Genomic DNA, 18,104 nt, shown 5'->3' with positions numbered 1-18,104 from the left:
TACCATCACGATCCTTTTGGCCGTTATGTCTGACAGGCACTCGAAAAAAAGTGTGCTAGTGCTAATAGTGGTAGAAGAGTCGTAGCGTGTTAGCATTAAAACTAGAATCCCTAATACTGAAATACTGCAGAGGTTCTCCACAATCTGCTGTTGGAATAAGTTGCACCTGTGTGTTGCAATCAGGAGGCAACCTCCGGTTCTACCGAGTGAAGCCAATGCAGACGTGTCTTAAAACTTGCATTCTGTCTACTGACCACCAGGGGGAGACTCCTCTGGTTGTATAGAAGTCTATGCTTCATGTGTTAAAGCTGCATTCTCTCTCCTGACCACCAGGGGGCGACTCCTCTGGTTGTATAGAAGTCTATGCTTCACGTGTTAAAGCTGCATTCTCTCACCTGACCACCAGGGGGCGACTCCTCTGGTTGTATAGAAGTCTATGCTTCATGTGTTAAAGCGGCATTCTCTCTCCTGAGCACCAAGGGGCGACTCCTCTGGTTGTATAGAAGTCTATGCTTCATGTGTTGAAGCTGAATCCTCTCTCCTGACCACCAGGGGGCGACTCCTCTGGTTGTATAGAAGTCTATGCTTCATGTGTTAAAGCTGCATTCTCTCTCCTGACCACCAGGGGGCGACTCCTCTGGTTGTATAGAAGTCTATGCTTCACGTGTTAAAGCGGCATTCTCTCTCCTGAGCACCAGGGGGCGACTCCTCTGGTTGTATAGAAGTCTATGCTTCATGTGTTAAAGCTGCATTCTCTCTCCTGACCACCAGGGGGCGACTCCTCTGGTTGTATAGAAGTCTATATAAATGACTCTACTTCTCTTGATGTATTCCCTCAGTAAACATTGTAAACATGAGTTTAGTAAATTATGGTCATTTAGAGTCAAACAGACCATAAAGCAGGGGATGCGTTAGGGTGGGGCTAGAGGTGATTGACAGGTCTCTACACTCCTCCGCATTCAGTTCTAAAAATCTAGAATTTATTTTAAATAATTCTTTTTTCATTCTGCGAGTCTGATTCCCTTTTAAATCTCAAACGTTTTGACTCGACGTGCTTTAAATTATTTAAGTCCTGAAACAGATCCGTGTCTTGTGTCTCAGTATTATTTATGTTTTATAATTATTATTATTATACACATTCCTTAATCGATCTACGCCCATTTAATGATCTTTTACAGATACATCTGGAATATTATTTTCTGGGCCCTCGTGATGGAGGTTGTTCGGGGGAATTGATGCTGCTGCAAAGTCTCTATGTGTGTGTGTGTGTGTGTGTGTGTGCGTGCGCGTACATGTGTGTGTGGTGATGGCAACTTGAGAACAAACAGATTCCAGAGAAGATATTTAATGTTCCCCACTTTCACACATGAAACATTCCTTCTGCCAACGGCGTCATCCTCACAGGCCCAAAACTAGACACCCGGAAACCTGAACCCCCCCCCCCCCACACACACACACACACACACACACACACACACATACACACACACACACACACACACACACACACAGTTAGTGTAAGTTATAGAGCATCCAGCGGCAGAGTGCCTGATATTTACCCTTTTGAAGCCGATCCACTTCACAAGCAGGAACGATGTGAAGAGCAGCAGAAACTCTTCAGGGGATTTTTCAGAAGCTTATATTTGAATTTTCCATTTAAAACATTTTTAGGTTTACATGGAGTTGACTGTGTCTATGTATATACTGTATACTGTATAAATACACGAGTTATATAAGCTACTTGCTCCTCTATGTAAACCTTAAACACTATAGGTGTGTGTATTTTGTAAATCTCACATATATATACTTATAGATATATGTATAGATTAAGTGGTGAATGTGTGTACAGTATGTGCAGTACAGTGTGTGTGTGTGTGTGTGTGTGTGTGTGTGTGTGTGTGTGTGTGTGTGTAAGCACCTGAAATTCTTGCAGAAGCTGTGGCCTTAAGATAATGACGACTGAGTTCAGGATACAGCTGTGTGTTCATATTTCAGAGTTTCTGCATTTTTTTAAAAATGTTGTAATCGAAATCAAATAGTGTTCTCAGATCGGTCAGTAACATTTTTTTTTTTAAATTTTACGTCGACAATAGGTTATTATTATTTATTTTAATTGTCTTACCAACTTGTGCAGACCTTCCTCCTCGTGGCATGTGATGACATCACTGATTCAGCGCCGGCTGCATTTCAACTTCATATATTTAACTTAACTTTGGACTTCATGTTGTTACGTTTCGTTTGTTGAAAAGTATGAAAAATATGCCAATTATTATGAATAAGAAGTGGCTTAAAACAACCAGTACAGCTGCGTCATCCATTCTTTATATTATTTATGTTAAAACATTTTTTGCTGCTATTTTTTCATGAATGTGAGCCGGCTAGCTTACATGAGAGATGAGTGTGCAGCAGATCTGAGGTCTGCAACAAGGCCGTCGACGTCCCCGGTATCGGTGCCGAGTTACGGGTTCCCTCAATAAAAACATCCATCCCATAATGTCATCATCGCTGTCTGCTTTAAGTCAAAATGGCCGCCTCCACCGCGGCCCCGCTAGCAAAAACAGAAATGTAGCCGAGCTGTTCAAAAGCCTGAAATATATATTCATACCTCGCGTTCACCGACGAATGTTTAAAAGGTCTAATAAAAATAAATAGGCTGTTTACGAGATTTCCAAAGATAGACTGTTATTGTTATGCACACATTTACAACACACATTAGAGTAATATCCACTATGTCAAAGTGCAATCCTATAAAATACATATTTCACCTTTATATTAAATGCAAATTCTGGCTTTTTGGGCAGAAGGTGAACGTTTTTTTTATTGTATTTTTGCACTTCCGGTTCCCTCGTCTTGAAATCATAAAGTTTTTTTTAAATGTTGTTTTGGTGAGATGCCTAAAATAAGTTTTAGAATTTTTTCCATGACATAAACGGCAGTCAATGAATTTTTAAGCTTTACGCGTCTTAAAACTTGCCAACACAAGTGAAGTCATGTGACCACTCGGTACTTCCTTTATAGCCCAGCGTCAACATTCATAACAAGTGGTGTTAATTTGTTCAGATTATCTTGCTGAGCAAATCGTGCAAGTTTAATAAATGTTATCAGCACTATTATTTATATTTTCTGCAATAATCCAAAGTTTTTTCGAACCTCCCCCCTAAAAAACCTTGATAGACCTGAGTCTTGCATACTTTTTATTCATTTCTTTGAATGCTTTGTCCGGATGGTGAGAGCTCAGAGGGAGGGGGACCACACCTGTACAAGATATGCAACATACAGAAAATAAATAGATGCACGTTAAAGGGTCATTTCCATATACAAATATATTTTATGAAGCTTATTGTACAAGCATTTCTGTTGTCGTTGTTGTTTTTAACCTCCAGCATTCACAGAATAAGGACTTTTGATCTCCTTCCAAAGACGACCGGGGAAGTTTAGGAAGAACGAGGTCGAGTCTCAACTCGCAGCGACCAGAGGCAGCCGCACGAGATGAGGAAGCAAGAACGTGTCGGTACAAAATATATAAAGTTTAAAAAACAACAAAATAATTTCCCCTTCGCTATTGACACAAAATAAAATGTCTCTGAAAATATCAAAATAGAGAATTATTAAAAAATACATTTCGGAGAGTTAAATCCCACCGGCGATCATACACTTATCAAAAGAACATGTTCACTCATTGTGGACTACTTTGTACCATAAAGAAACCTTTTGTTTCCCCCCATGCTTCATTGCAAACTGAGCTCAGTCTTTTCCGAAACACGTCGACGAATCAAATCGATCGGTTTTGGAAAAGCAGAAATCCACCGGAAGGCGTTTCTATCTCCGAGAGACATCACACTGTCGTCAGCGTAGAGTGAGATATGTACAAACAACAATATACAAGTCGGTGGAGAGAAAACCGGTTTGCTGCTATACGTCAGACTAATTGCTCTGAATAAATATTTGGTTTTGTGAACTCTGACATTAATGCACAACCCAGAGGCAACATTACGACTGTTCGACGTTGACCCGACGTGATCGAATAACCGCTCGGATTTATGTAAAAAACGACTCTTTACAGTAATATTCCAGGCTTACGCAACCCAGGAAAACAGATCATTCATTATATTATATGTATTATTTTCTGATGAGAAGATCTGAGTGAAAAGTGGGTGTTAAAAACCCACAAAGGCACAATTTGTTTTAATTTTGCTGTCTGGCTCATTTTTGTTCATATTAAGAAGAAACACTTTAGGAGTCGTTTACTTTAAACTACAGATCACTGTTTTTTTTCTTGGAGCTAAAACCACAATAGCTTTATTATTCTCAACTTTTTCAAATTCCTGCTATTCTTTTTTTATGAAATTTGGTACAAATAAAACCCAAAATGATATACCTTAAGAATATTTAAAGCAAAACTGATTCCAGACCAGACTTTTTGTTGTTGTTATCTTAGTTGATGAAAGCAGATTTCTAGGAGTATTCTGACAAGTTTATAAGAGTTTTTCTAAATAAATGTCATTCTATGCTGTAAATACAAAAAAATACACCAGCATCAAAAATACATTTTAGCTCCCTGTGGTTTTACACTTGTAATAAAAACACCTCGTTCAAAGTCGTCCTTTCTCCTTTTGAGATGCCGCGTCTTTCAAAAACATCGGAAGTTTGCTTGTAAGACATTTTCTTGGCGAAATAAAAATAATAAAAATGGTATCATGGGTCTCCTCATCATATAATAAACTCTTAAAACGTGGGTCCTGTACAACAACGGAGCAGTGATCTAAAAACACAAATACGCACGGCTGTCTACTGTACCGTCTACGTCACACATTTTTTCTGGCTTTGGAATCTAATATATCTCTCTATAGCAGCCAAGCCAATAATTACACAATAACTTCTCATATAGTGAATAACACAGTGATAGTACAGACATAAATACGTACAAATAGTAACAAAACCATGCAAGTGCGAGCATCGGTGACCGAGAGGCGACTTCAAAGCTTGCGGAGGAGAGAAACGCGAGGCGTTCAAGTTCAAAAGTCTCTCTCGCGCCTCCGTCGGTGTATTTTTAATATCTTTCGACGAGCGAGTTTATGAGTCGGACGACCGCCGCGAGGATGACTCACGAGCGGACCTCCTCTTCACCGGGGGAGCGACCGGCGGCGGCTCTCCTCCAGTGCAAAAAGAAAAGGGGAAGTTGAGTCCAACGCGTTGTGGACGACTAAAGGAACGGGAGGAGAGAGAGTCCTTTGGGCTTTTCTTTTTAGGGGCGTGGCGATTTTTTTTTTCTTATTTTTTTTTTTCTGTGAGTTTTATGTGAACAGGCATTAAAAAAAATGACATACAAAAAAAATATATATATATATAAACTATCTACAGGCGCAAGAATCCACAGTCATGTTGGGGTAGACTTTCAGCACCACGTTCTTGTCCTCGTCGAAGAAGAGGATGCTGAGGGACGTCATCTTCTCCGGCACGCAGCACGGCTCGGGGATGCCGGGCACGACGCCCACCGCCCGCACGATGCTCTGGATGGTGGCGTGGTTGGAGGGCCTCAGGGCCTGCAGCGAAGGGGACGAGAAGGGTTACACACATGTTGTAATGCAGAGGTCAGAACCAATCATTGATGACCTTCAACTCCTGGTGCTTTTGTAGCATCTTGTAACAGTTTTGTTACGTTTTTAGACGTAAAGAGAACATTGCTAACGTCTTGGGTCTTATAGCCACTGTTTGGTTTTCTCTCAGAGTTAATTGCCAAGATCTCAGAAAGAAGTCTGAGACGTTCAGGTCACATTTACCAAATTTCTTTGGAAGAGAAACGGTACAAACGGTATGAATATTAGTCAAAATGTCCATCGTTAACATCTGTAGCCGTTCACAGGCCGAGTTCTACATTACGAACTGCCGTGCCAACGATAGCGTTGGAACGAGGGAACGGTGCCGACATTCAGGGCGCGCTCACGTTCGGCTTCACCTCCAATTAAACTCGATAGTTTAATTATCCCACTGCTCGTTATATTCGCTGTACTGACGTTGTCGTCTATGATAATAGATACAATATAGATAAAGAAAAATAAGACTTTAATCGGATTTAACTGATGATTGAGCTCATCTTATGGGGGCACCTTTTAATTTAAGCAGCTTCTAAGACTTTATCCTCTCAGAGGGGCGAACCAACATCACAGGGGGGGGGGGGTCGCCTCGGGCCCTCCTTCTGGGACTAATTACGACCGACTACAAAGACCGGAGACTCCGAGGTAATGAATTAAGTGGATGGATCTCGTGCATTCCGGCCATGTTTAAAATACCTGTGATGTTATCTTGTCACATGGGGGGGGGGGGGGGGGCTGATGTTTAACAGGGTTCTTTATTTCTCTCACTTCTCTGGAAGTTTTTTGGGTGAATGTTTCCTGAAGAGGAACTTTAAAAGGAGCCGAGCTGCTTCCTCAAAGGTGCTTGTTCACTTTTTTTTTTTCCAGCGAGCGTGCCGATAAAGTTTTATTGATTCCTGCATGTTGAGGTCAGCCCCCCCGCCCCCCCAGGAAGTTGTTTTACATCCGAGAACGACTACTTGTCCTATTAGATCACGTCGTCTGTCGTTTGACCACTTCTTGTTCAGTAAAGTCTGACTTCACTTTGGAATAAACTTTTTTTTTAAATCTAATTATATAAATTGTGTATCTTTAAAGATTTAATGAGATAAACTGGTGGAGATAAAAGCATGGAAGTCGAAGATAACAGCAGATGGCACACATTTACGTCAGTTTCTTTTGGCATTATGATCTATAATATAAGACAGATCGGCTTAACGTTATCCAAGCGAACATAATGTATAACATCCCGGCTGAAAAAACAACAAAGCGCAGTCTTCCGTACTGCGTGTTGAGTTGTGTTAGTGCATAATGTCGTTAATGTGTATCTGAACCAGACCATCTAAAGCACATTGATATAAATATGCTTGTGGACAAAACCGATTCAAAAGCTGGAAAAAGAACTGAAGGTTTTAAAACTCAGATTCAAATTGGAAGAAACAACATTTCGTGAAGAACAATGGTTCCCAACCCCTTTGAACCCATTGACACAGGATGCGTTCGTCTCTGGCTTTGAATCCTGAAAGAGTGAAACCAACCAATAAAGAACCCAATGTCGGAGTGCTTTGTCCCCTTCCCGACCCCTTCCATTGCAAGAGCCTCACCTTCGGCATGGGGAACTGGCAGGACCCGGAGCAGTAGTAGGCATCGAAGGACTTGGGCGATATAATCCACTCGCTCCATCCGATGTCGGCGAAGTCCACTTTCAGGTACCTGCGAGCGCAGTTCCTCGGCTCGTTCCACTGCTTCTTCCGCGCCTTCTTGATGGTCTGCTCGTCGAACTGCAGCAGGGGCATCTTGTGCCGCTGATTCTTGCGCGTCTTCTTGCGCGGCCGGCGGCTCTGCTTGTTTTCGAAGGGCTCGTACGGGCTCGCCTGGTCCCACCCGGGCGTCTCGTACGGATACTCGGGCCCCGGCAGCTCGTTGTTCTGCAGCGGCAGCAGGACGTTCACCGAGCGCTTGCCTCTGGGCGCCGGCGGCGGCTCTCGCTCCGTGTCGTTTCGCCGCTCGCGCAGTCCGAGTTTTTGGAAGCCGTGCGAAACGGAGGCCTCTCCCCCAACCGGGTGGTGCCTCTGGAGGGTGGCCACCACGCTCTCCGGTTCCGAAATGGCCGAGTCGTTGGCGTAGACCAGGATGTAGGGCGAGCGGTCGGACAGGAGCTTCTTCCACGGCCGGGGCCCTTGGGAGGCCACGTCGATCCCGATGAGCAGCTCGTCGTGGTGCTTGGCCTGGTCGACCACGCGGGTCACGTCCTTCCACTGCCAGGAGATGAAGTCCTGGTAGAGGGTGGACACGTTGAGCCGGAAGTGTCCCAGAGTCCTGATCTTGTTGTCCACGGAGGCGAAGCTCCAGATGACCATGTGGATGTGGTCGTGCCTCCGGGGGCCGTGGCGTGCGCAGCCTTTGGAGCGGGCGCAGCCCCGGGTGCCGTTCTGAAGGTCTCCGATGTAATAATGAAGCGTGGCGGACAGAACGTCCTCGGACTTGGTGAGCGAGGTGAGGTTGAAGATCTGCAGCTGCTTCTTGTTCATCGTGCCTGTGTATACGACGAATAATATAGTTTACACAGATGTACATCAAAAACAACAATCACAATAATATGTCAGTGTATATGTTCCTTTACTTCCACAGTGAGACCTGTGGATCCTCCAGAGTAACCACAGCGCCTCTGGGAAGTATTTAAATGATTTAAACTACACAACATCTCCATTGTTGCGGGATGGAAGCGGAATTCTCAAATATCTCAAAACGTTGGGCGAACAAAACCAGAAGTATCCGCAGAGAGAGAGAGGGGAGAAAAGGTGTTTGTGATTTGGGTGAACTGACCCTTTATGTGCCATACAGCCACCGGCCAATAGGAGGCAGTATAATCTCACAAACTCTGACCCTGTGTGGAAACTGGGGGTCTGTAATGCTGCACACGTCCAAGTGATAATAACACAGCGTGGCCTGAAAGCAATTTAGAGCTTTATGAGATTAAAGTTCAAAAATTCTTTGTGGAAACACTAATATAAAAAGCCTCTTAATTAAATGTCTAAGAAGCTCACTGCGGTGAAAGAGCTCCCCAGTTGTTCCGCAGTGCGCAGGCCGGCTGGCCAGCTGCCAGATGTTGGCTCGGGGGAGAAAGAGAAAGAAAAGCGGCTCTTGACTGTTTGACGGTGAAATCTTAAAAGGTGAGGGAACTAAAAAAGTGTCCGGGGGAGAAGCTTTCCAAGAGCTGGTGCGGAATCTGTGCTCCAGGCGCAGGGAGGGGGGGACGGGGCAACAGGTTGATCTCACTCCCGTGACTGGATCAACAGGTGGATCTCGGTTTCAGCACGGGCGATGTGAATGGCACCAGTTTTCACGTTTAAAATAAATAAATAATAATACTATAAAACTGAAATAAGGACAATAAACATGTTTAAATCCTAAACGTCTTTTTTTTCCTTCTTTAATTGCATAAATTGGGCACAAATTCGGCGCACTTGTAAAGTGCCGATTATTCCACTTGAATGCAGAAGATGTTAACCAGATCCAGTTTATATGAGCCAACACGTGTAGAGGACGCGTGCGTAAACCCTCTGTGGCTGAGGGGTGTTTAACCGTGCGTAAAGGTCCGGACACCTACCCCAGTGCGCTTTGAAGCTGCGGACCGTGTTGCCGTCCTTGGAGGGAAAGCCAGCCCGGTTGTACTTCGCGTAAAGCATCTGCATGTGTTCCGTCATTGTATCCTGTAAAAGCAGATCCAGGTCGTCTTTCACGGGCTGCTTATTATTATTATTATTATTGTTATTATTATTATCCTCCGAACGCGTAAAATCCACCCTCCGTCTGTCGGGGAAACTGTCCGTTCTCAGCATCGCGCAGTATCCAACGCACAGATAACTCCATCCGCACAGCAGCACGAGCACGAGCCGAGAGTGGAGAGCCATGCTCGAGCCAAAAGCAAGAAAAAAGGTAGATTTTTTTTTAAAAAAGAAAGAAAAAAAGTCACAGTTGTGGCAAAAAAAAAAGAAGAAAAAAAAAAAGTGTCACCTATCTCCAAAAAGACATGTCATCACCTGAGGAGCCCCCTCTTAGAAAACGATGCCGTGGTCACCTTTTGACAGCAGCACAGACAGGAATGTAAAAAACAAGGATATCCAAGTTGTCTTTTTTTGGTCGTTGTGTATTTGATCAAGTTTTCCGGTCTGAACGTGTCAAAGCTCAGCGAGGGACCGACAGGACTGAGCCGCTCACAGCGCGACGCTCCGGGTTCTGGGTCCGAGGACTCGAGTCGATTTCAGGACCAGCAGCCAACCGTCCCCCCGTCTCAGCTTTCATTGAAGGTAAAGCATGTTGTGCTTGGTATTATAGGACTTGTGGGACCAGCTGGGTATTCCTCTCGCACACACACACACACGCACGCACGCACGCGCCAGAGAGAGAAAGAGAGAGAGCGAGAGAGAGAGAGCGAGAGAGCGAGAGAGAGCGAGAGAGAGAGCGAGAGAGAGAGAGAGAAAGAGAGAGAGAGAGAGAGAGAGAGAGAGAGAGAGAGTGAGAGAGAGAGAGAGATAGAGAGAGAGAGAGAGAGAGAGAGTGTGTGAGAGAGAGCGCGAGTCGACGAAGTCTCTAAAGTTATCTTGAGCTCTTTTGTCAGTTGATTTTTTTATTATTAAAAAGGACATTCCGCCGATTTATTGAAGTGGTTATGTTGTTGTTGTTGTTGTTGTGTTGAATATGTAAACTGCTGCCGGAGAGCAGCCCCGCCCCTCCGTGCGTGATGCTCCGCGTCTGGGGCCGCGCCGCTGAACGCAGCCGGCTTATTGTCGGCATTAAAGGCTCTCGGCCCTATTTAGTTTAGTTCAATGGAGTTAAGCACACACATCCTGTACCATCACGGTCCGATCCGGATGCTGTACTGTGCCCCCCCCCTACCCCCCCCACACCAAAAAAAACAGCCCATCCAGGCGGGGTTTAAGCAGCCAGCCGCCCCCCCCCCTCCCCGCCACCGGGCTTCTCTTTCAGGGGCACTCGGGAGGAAATGATTAGGGCATCATCTCCCCACCCTTGGACATCTGATGGCAATAATATTAGCACGCCGTGTCCTTCAGAGCAGTCAGCACGGAGCGGGTTTAACCCCTTCAGCCGGGAGGAGATGGGCCGAGGACCCGACTGGTCCACCAGAAGGAGATCACAACATAAAAGATCCATCACCATAACTTTGGTACTCTAACCCTCTAACTTTAACCCTCTAACTCTAACCCTAACCCTCTAACTTTAACCCTCTAACCCTAACCCTAACCCTCTAACTTTAACCCTCTAACCCTAACCCTAACCCTCTAACTCTAACCCTCTAACTTTAACTTTAACTTTAACTTTAACCCTCTAACCCTAACCCTCTAACTTTAACCCTCTAACCCTAACCCTCTAACTTTAACCCTCTAACCCTAACCCTCTAACTCTAACCCTCTAACCCTCTAACCCTAACCCTCTAACCCTAACTTTAACCCTCTAACCCTAACCCTCTAACTCTAACCCTCTAACTCTAACCCTAACCCTCTAACTTTAACCCTCTAACCCTAACCCTCTAACTTTAACCCTCTAACCCTAACCCTCTAACTTTAACCCTCTAACCCTAACCCTCTAACCCTAACCCTCACCCTCTAACTTTAACCCTCTAACCCTAACCCTCTAACTCTAACCCTCTAACTCTAACCCTCTAACCCTAACCCTCTAACCCTAACCCTCTAACCCTCTAACCCTAACTTTAACCCTCTAACCCTAACCCTCTAACTCTAACCCTCTAACTCTAACCCTAACCCTCTAACTTTAACCCTCTAACCCTAACCCTCTAACTTTAACCCTCTAACCCTAACCCTCTAACTTTAACCCTCTAACTCTAACCCTCTAACCCTAACCCTCTAACCCTAACCCTCTAACCCTCTAACCCTAACCCTCTAACTTTAACCCTCTAACCCTAACTTTAACCCTCTAACCCTAACCCTCTAACTCTAACCCTAACCCTCTAACTTTAACCCTCTAACAATAACCCTCTAACTCTAACCCTCTAACTCTAACCCTCTAACTTTAACCCTCTAACTCTAACTTTAACCCTCTAACCCTAACCCTAACCCTCTAACTCTAACCCTCTAACTTTAACCCTCTAACCCTAACCCTCTAACTCTCTAACTTTAACCCTCTAACCCTAACCCTCTAACTCTCTAACTTTAACCCTCTAACTCTAACCCTCTAACTCTCTAACTTTAACCCTCTAACTCTAACCCTCTAACTCTAACTCTAACCCTAACCTCGCCTTGGAGAACACAAGGTCGCCTTGGAGAACACAAGGTCGCCTTGAAGAACCCAAGGTCTCCTTGAAGAACACGAGGTCGCCTTGGAGAACACAAGGTCCCCTTGAAGAACACAAGGTCGCCTTGAAGAACCCAAGGTCACCTTGAAGAACACGAGGTCCCCTTGAAGAACACAAGGTCGCCTTGAAGAACACAAGGTCGCCTTGAAGAACACAAGGTCACCTTGAAGAACACGAGGTCTCCTTGAAGAACACAAGGTCTCCTTGAAGAACACGAGGTCGCCTTGGAGAACACGAGGTCGCCTTGGAGAACACGAGGTCGCGTTGAAGAACACAAGGTCGCCTTGAAGAACACAAGGTCTCCTTGAAGAACAAGAGGTCTCCTTGAAGAACACAAGGTCGCCTTGGAGAACACGAGGTCGCCTTGGAGAACACAAGGTCGCCTTAGAGAACCCAAGGTCGCCTTGGAGAACACGAGCTCGCCTTGGAGAACACGAGGTCGCCTTGGAGAACACGAGGTCGCCTTGGAGAACACGAGGTCGCCTTGGAGAACACAAGGTCGCCTTGGAGAACACAAGGTCGCCTTAGAGAACCCAAGGTCGCCTTGGAGAACACAAGCTCGCCTTGGAGAACACGAGCTCGCCTTGGAGAACACGAGCTCGCCTTGGAGAACACAAGGTCGCCTTGAAGAACACGAGGTCTCCTTGAAGAACACGAGGTCGCCTTGAAGAACACAATGTCTCCTTGAAGAACACAAGGTCACCTTGAAGAACACAAGGTCGCCTTGAATAACACGAGGTCTCCTTGAAGAACACAAGGTCGCCTTGAAGAACACAAGGTCGCCTTGAAGAACACGAGGTCTCCTTGAAGAACACGAGGTCTCCTTGGAGAATACGAGGTCGCCTTGGAGAACACGAGGTCGCCTTGAAGAACCCGAGGTCTCCTTGAAGAACACAAGGTCGCATTGAAGAACACGAGGTCTCCTTGAAGAACACGAGGTCTCCTTGAAGAACACGAGGTCGCCTTGGAGAACACGAGGTCGCCTTGGAGAACACGAGGTCGCCTTGGAGAACACGAGGTCTCCTTGAAGAACACGAGGTCGCATTGAAGAACACGAGGTCTCCTTGAAGAACACGAGGTCGCCTTGGAGAACACGAGGTCGCCTTGGAGAACACGAGGTCTTCTTGAAGAACACAAGGTCGCCTTGAAGAACACGAGGTCTCCTTGAAGAACACGAGGTCTCCTTGAAGAACACGAGGTCTCCTTGAAGAACACGAGGTCGCCTTGAAGAACACAAGGTCTCCTTGAAGAACACGAGGTCTCCTTGAAGAACACGAGGTCGCCTTGGAGAACACGAGGTCGCCTTGGAGAACACAAGGTCGCCTTGGAGAACACGAGGTCGCCTTGGAGAACACGAGGTCGCCTTGGAGAACACGAGGTCTTCTTGAAGAACACGAGGTCGCCTTGAAGAACACGAGGTCGCCTTGAAGAACACGAGGTCTCCTTGAAGAACACGAGGTCTCCTTGAAGAACACGAGGTCTCCTTGAAGAACACGAGGTCGCCTTGAAGAACACAAGGTCTCCTTGAAGAACACGAGGTCTCCTTGAAGAACACGAGGTCGCCTTGGAGAACACAAGGTCGCCTTGGAGAACACAAGGTCGCCTTGGAGAACACGAGGTCGCCTTGGAGAACACAAGGTCGCCTTGGAGAACACGAGGTCGCCTTGGAGAACACGAGGTCGCCTTGGAGAACACAGGTGAGGAATCAACGTCCCAAAGTGTCATCTTGTGGGCGGAGTGTATCCCCTGAGCTCGTGAACATCCACCTCTTCGCCTCACGTCGGGTACATTAGTCCGGCCTCCAACTAATAAAACACGCTTCAGTTAAAACCCCGACAGCTTTTAAAGCCCAATAAAAGAAACGAGGAGGGGAAATAACCATTTAAATGAGAACTTTACTGTGAGATCACTACGATTCACAGCCACGGGTGAGTTCCAAGCAATTTGTTTATTTGTTTATTTACGTTCCACTTGCTTGTGTGTTAATCCACATTCAGTGGTTGGTGGGGGGGGGGGGGGGGGGGGGGGGGGGGGGGGGGGGGGGGCGCGGTGAAATTTTAATTTGCCACCCGGCCTGTTTGTAGGTCACGATCGTTCGGCCTAATTTGAACGTCTTCTCCTCGTTAGTCTTGTTTTTGACACAAACAGCTTAAAATAGACATTCACATTATTTTCTTTTTTTAAGACGCACAACAAACAAAAACACAAAAGAGGTGGAGAATATTAAATGAAACACCCGGTTAATCACCGCGTTTCTTACACATTCCTGAAGACTCACACACATTTCTTTCATCATCCTAAAACAGGCTCACAAATTAAAACCCAGAAGAAAACACCAGTGACTAAGAAAGAAAACCCTCAACCAGACCCCCATTCCCCCAAAACCCCTGCTTTTACAGAACCAGAACCCACATCCCCCCGTGTCACCACACACATTGTTCCAATGAGTCCAACCGGGTCCAATTCAGTCGAAAACAGAGCAACAGATGCCGCGTCGGAGGTTCGGGTTGGAATTAACTCATTTGTTTAAAACCTCGTAAACCGTAAGAAATAAATTGCAGTTAAATGAATGAATACAAAATTAAACTGGCACGTTCCACTTTGCCCGTTTTGAGGGAACGGCTCAACATGTTGGAACATGTTTTTGGTTTATTTGAGAAGAGTTGGATGAAAAAAAATCTAAAGAAATCATAATTTTCCTGTCTTTGCTTTAAAAAAAAGAACAAGAAGAAGAAGTAAACTACAGTCAGGAGACAGTTATCTTGGCATGATGGGAAGACAGGAAGGGGGGGGGGGGGGGGGGGGGGGGGGTAGCGTGGCTCAGTCCAAGGCTAAATAAAAAAAATCATATAATGTCTTGGCTGGGAGAGCGAGCCCCCCCCCCCCCCCCCCTCCTCCCCTACAGGAAGAGCGCTGGTCTTTGAAGTCAATTTGATATTGTGACCAAATTGTGGAATTATTGCTGCTCTGTCACATGATGTCATTGACTCAGACATCATGATGTCATTGACTCAGACATCATGATGTCATTGATGAACCAACACGCGGCCGGAGGAGGCGGGGCTAAAGGACCGCCGACGCCGCCGGAAGATACGAGTCATTTTGTCCCCAGAAGTGGAACCTTTTGTTCTTCACGCGCCACTGAGCAACATTTTATCTCAGTGGCCCCGCCCCCTTCTTTCAAGTCTTTATGCTAAGCTAAGCTAAGCTAAGCAGCTTCTGGCTGCACGAGAGAGGTCTCTTCTCGTCATTCTTCTTCTACAGACTATAGTTTTCGTTGCTCTTCACGCCATCCGTGTGATGTCACAAACTGCACATCGGAGCGTATACTTTACATTTCATTTAAGATCTTCCTTTAACTGTGTTTTGGGGAAGCAGTTCAAAGCACGGGGAGTGTGCATGTTTCGTGGTGAATGAAGGACATTGTGTTTCTCTACAGTCATGAGCGCACAACAAAAAGGACGAAGACAGTGTTGCTTGTGGTGGAGCTGATTTCTAACACGTGTTTCAATAACAAAAAACAAAGTGGCTGAAAGTCTTCCGCACCTCCTAAATAATTCCTAAAGCAGGTTATTTGCAGAGCTGTCTTCCATAAAAAAACTTTAAAAAAACTTTTAAAAAAAAGTCCGTAGTGAATGAGCGATATGCAAATGAGGGAGCTCTTTGATGTCCCGTAAAGTGCGTCTTACATCTGGGAACATGCGGAATGCTTTAAGCCCATTACCCATTCCTCCAGTCGGAGCTACCGCAGCCTGGGGGAGGACATAAAAGCAAAACCCCCCGTCAACTTTCAAAGCTCTTACGCCTTTAATTTGTTTAGACAAACAGCCCGAAACACGGCGACGGGACGACCCCGGGGTCACCGAGGAGGTCACCGTCCCTTCGGGGGGGGAACGCGCCGAACAAATAAGAGGCGAACTGGGTCTACGGAAGAATTTAAAACATGAAATCACAGGTTATTCGCACTTGTCCACCCGCCCTCGGTTTAAAGCCGCTCTCTCTGCTGCAGCACCTCCACCCAGATGGCACGCATTGATCAGAGGGCGACGGATTGTAAACGACGGTCAAATTAGAGGCTTTCCGAGCGCTCTCGCCGATACACGAGCCGTGTGCACGGACGTGTCGGCGGCCGGCCTCCTGAAGCTCAGACGGTCCTGATGCTGTGGTCGTAGATGACGGCGTGGGTGTAGAGGTCCGACCGCAGGATGGTCCTGTTGGAGTCCTCGCCCGGACCGGCCTGGAGCCCGGCACAGAGTTAGAGAGCAGTTAGAGAAAAAGGCATAAAAGTGAATTTCCACCTTTGTTTCATTCGTGTAAAAACAAACAGATTTTGCCATCAAGTCCTTTTCTCTTAAGCTTTTTTACATTATTTTCCTCTGGAATGGAACATTTGTGCTGTTCCATCGACTTTATATACATTTTGTACCCTCCTCTAAAATGTGCTCCACTGTCAGAGACATGTGAGGCTTTTTTAAAGCAACATTGAGCTATTTTGGACCCAAAGATGCCGCTGGCTGTTCAACACGTTAGCCGATACTCTACTTAAGGATGAACGTCCGCGAGGGGGGGGGGAGGGTCCGGAGATATTTAACCAATCAGCTCGCTCGAGGCAGAGGTCCGCACAATGAATTGTGAGGTTTGGGAGTCCTCTGCGACCTGCCATTACCCATAACACCCTTCTCTACATTTGCGTTTCCAGGCATCTTCAGAAAGGCACAACTCCACCTTTAGTTGCTCGATATTCCACTTTCTAAACAAGCTAGTTGCTAACTTCCTTTCAGGTCGTGTCGATCTGAGCTTGCTAACTGAAAATGGCCACCTACCATTTTATATGAGAGCCATGAGACTCAACCACAGAGTGCATGTTTAACCTAAGAGCCCAAAATACGAGAAGAAAACCCCAAACTGACTTAGTTAAGGTTAGATAACAACATCAGGATCTTCGAGGCATACGCTTCTTACGGAACTTAAACTGCGACTCATGTGACATAACGGCCGCTGTGTTGGTATAAATCGTTAGTTATTAAACAAAACCTCAGATCTCCAGAACACATCCGTTTAGAGGTACGGTATATTAAAGGGGGGGCAAGTGCAACGTTATTTGACAGTCCAAAGATGTTTTGTGTTACTGCGATTGTCGAATGGGACACGTCCCCACCACTAAGATGTGAAGCCACGAGCAGCTGGGAGCATTTATTTAGGGCTCAGTGTGTCAAAAGCTTCCAGTGGGAGTGGATCCACCATTACACTCAATTTACACTTTTACCTCAAACACACTTGTGGGTGTCCTAATAAGTGAGGGGGGGGGGGGGGGGGGGTCTTCCTTCCCGAGTTCAAAAGAGCGGCATAAAAAATAGTTCATAGGACACATTAAGGGAGATGCTGGGTAAACTAAATAATAAGCATTAACACTCCAAGTGACTGAAAACTAGATTGAATCAAGCCATTGTGATAACAGACATACGTCAACCCCCCCCCCCCCCCCCCGACCCACTTTTTGGCTCGGACAGAAGAAGTGGTCGAGGTCCGACAAAAACTAAACAAACCACCCAAAAATGAGTAGATTTTTTTGGAAAGGTTCCGAGCCCCTCCGAACATGGGCCGATGTGGAAGCCGGGTTCTGGGCACACGGGTGGTTTTTGCCTCGTCTGGCTTCCGGTGCCTCCTCTTGTGTTTTTAATAGACGGGCCCGGTCGGGGCGGTGCTCGACCGCAGCCAGAACACTGGCGCTCGGCCTCAAAAACGCAGTACCCACAGCTCTGTTTGCAATTTCAAAATAGTTCAGCCCCACGCCAACTATCCCCCCCCCCCCCCCCCCCCCCCCCCAGTAGAGAGACGGGGACTGGAATGAAAGAGAACCACCAGAACAAAACCAGTCTGTCAGTGGTTATTCTTGCAGTGTGGAGGAAGCACCTGTCTCCAACCCTTGATCCATCTGTTCTTTGTGCAGGTGGAAAGCAAATATCTTTCCCTCCCACTGATTGGCTTATACACTCTTCGAAATAAATGGGTTCCACAACGGGTTCTTCTTGAAGGTTCTACCAAGAAACCTCTATTTCTTTAAGAAAGCATTTTTGTCTTAGCGCTCTTCGTTGTGACCAAAAGTTTTTTATTAAGAATGGTTTCTATATTGCTTTGGAAGATACAGTTCTTCGAGGATTGTTGTGAACATGGGTATTAAAAGAGAACGCCCACAG

The 18,104-nt window shown here is 46.0% G+C and overlaps 3 protein-coding genes across 3 annotated transcripts in view; 1 reads left to right on the top strand and 2 right to left on the bottom strand.

Moving 5' to 3' along the window:
- The window catches only part of LOC117736156 (E3 ubiquitin/ISG15 ligase TRIM25-like), a 706,744-nt gene that overhangs the window by 258,536 nt on the left and 430,104 nt on the right, over positions 1-18,104 (top strand). The window lies entirely within an intron of this gene.
- Positions 5,352-9,487, bottom strand: bmp3 (bone morphogenetic protein 3). The gene is made up of 3 exons (XM_034541288.1): positions 9,184-9,487; positions 7,178-8,109; positions 5,352-5,543 (listed from the first exon to the last, which is right to left on the bottom strand). Exons 1-3 carry the CDS (start codon positions 9,485-9,487, stop codon positions 5,352-5,354), a joined length of 1,428 nt encoding a protein of 475 aa, XP_034397179.1.
- Positions 16,052-18,104, bottom strand: part of cfap299 (cilia and flagella associated protein 299) — a 77,204-nt gene continuing 75,151 nt past the window's right edge. Inside the window, exon 6 of the mRNA XM_034541298.1 lies at positions 16,052-16,144. Coding sequence (XP_034397189.1) covers positions 16,052-16,144 — 93 coding nt within the window. The remainder of the gene's footprint in view (positions 16,145-18,104) is intronic.

Source organism: Cyclopterus lumpus, chromosome 9, assembly GCF_009769545.1.
Source record: "Cyclopterus lumpus isolate fCycLum1 chromosome 9, fCycLum1.pri, whole genome shotgun sequence".
Lineage (NCBI taxonomy): Eukaryota > Metazoa > Chordata > Actinopteri > Perciformes > Cyclopteridae > Cyclopterus > Cyclopterus lumpus.
Note: the sequence above shows the minus strand (reverse complement) of the source record. Positions and strands in the feature narration are given on the sequence as shown.

What these genes read in the sequence shown, in the direction of transcription:
- bmp3 (XM_034541288.1), bottom strand. Translation starts at nt 9,487, where the DNA reads ATGGCTCTCCACTCTCGGCTCGTGCTCGTGCTGCTGTGCGGATGGAGT. An exon ending in CAGCTTCAAAGCGCACTGGG is followed by an intron (nt 8,110 to 9,183) that starts GTAGGTGTCCGG and finishes TCGTATACACAG; the next exon opens with GCACGATGAACAAGAAGCAG. An exon ending in GCCAGTTCCCCATGCCGAAG is followed by an intron (nt 5,544 to 7,177) that starts GTGAGGCTCTTG and finishes CCTTCGCTGCAG; the next exon opens with GCCCTGAGGCCCTCCAACCA.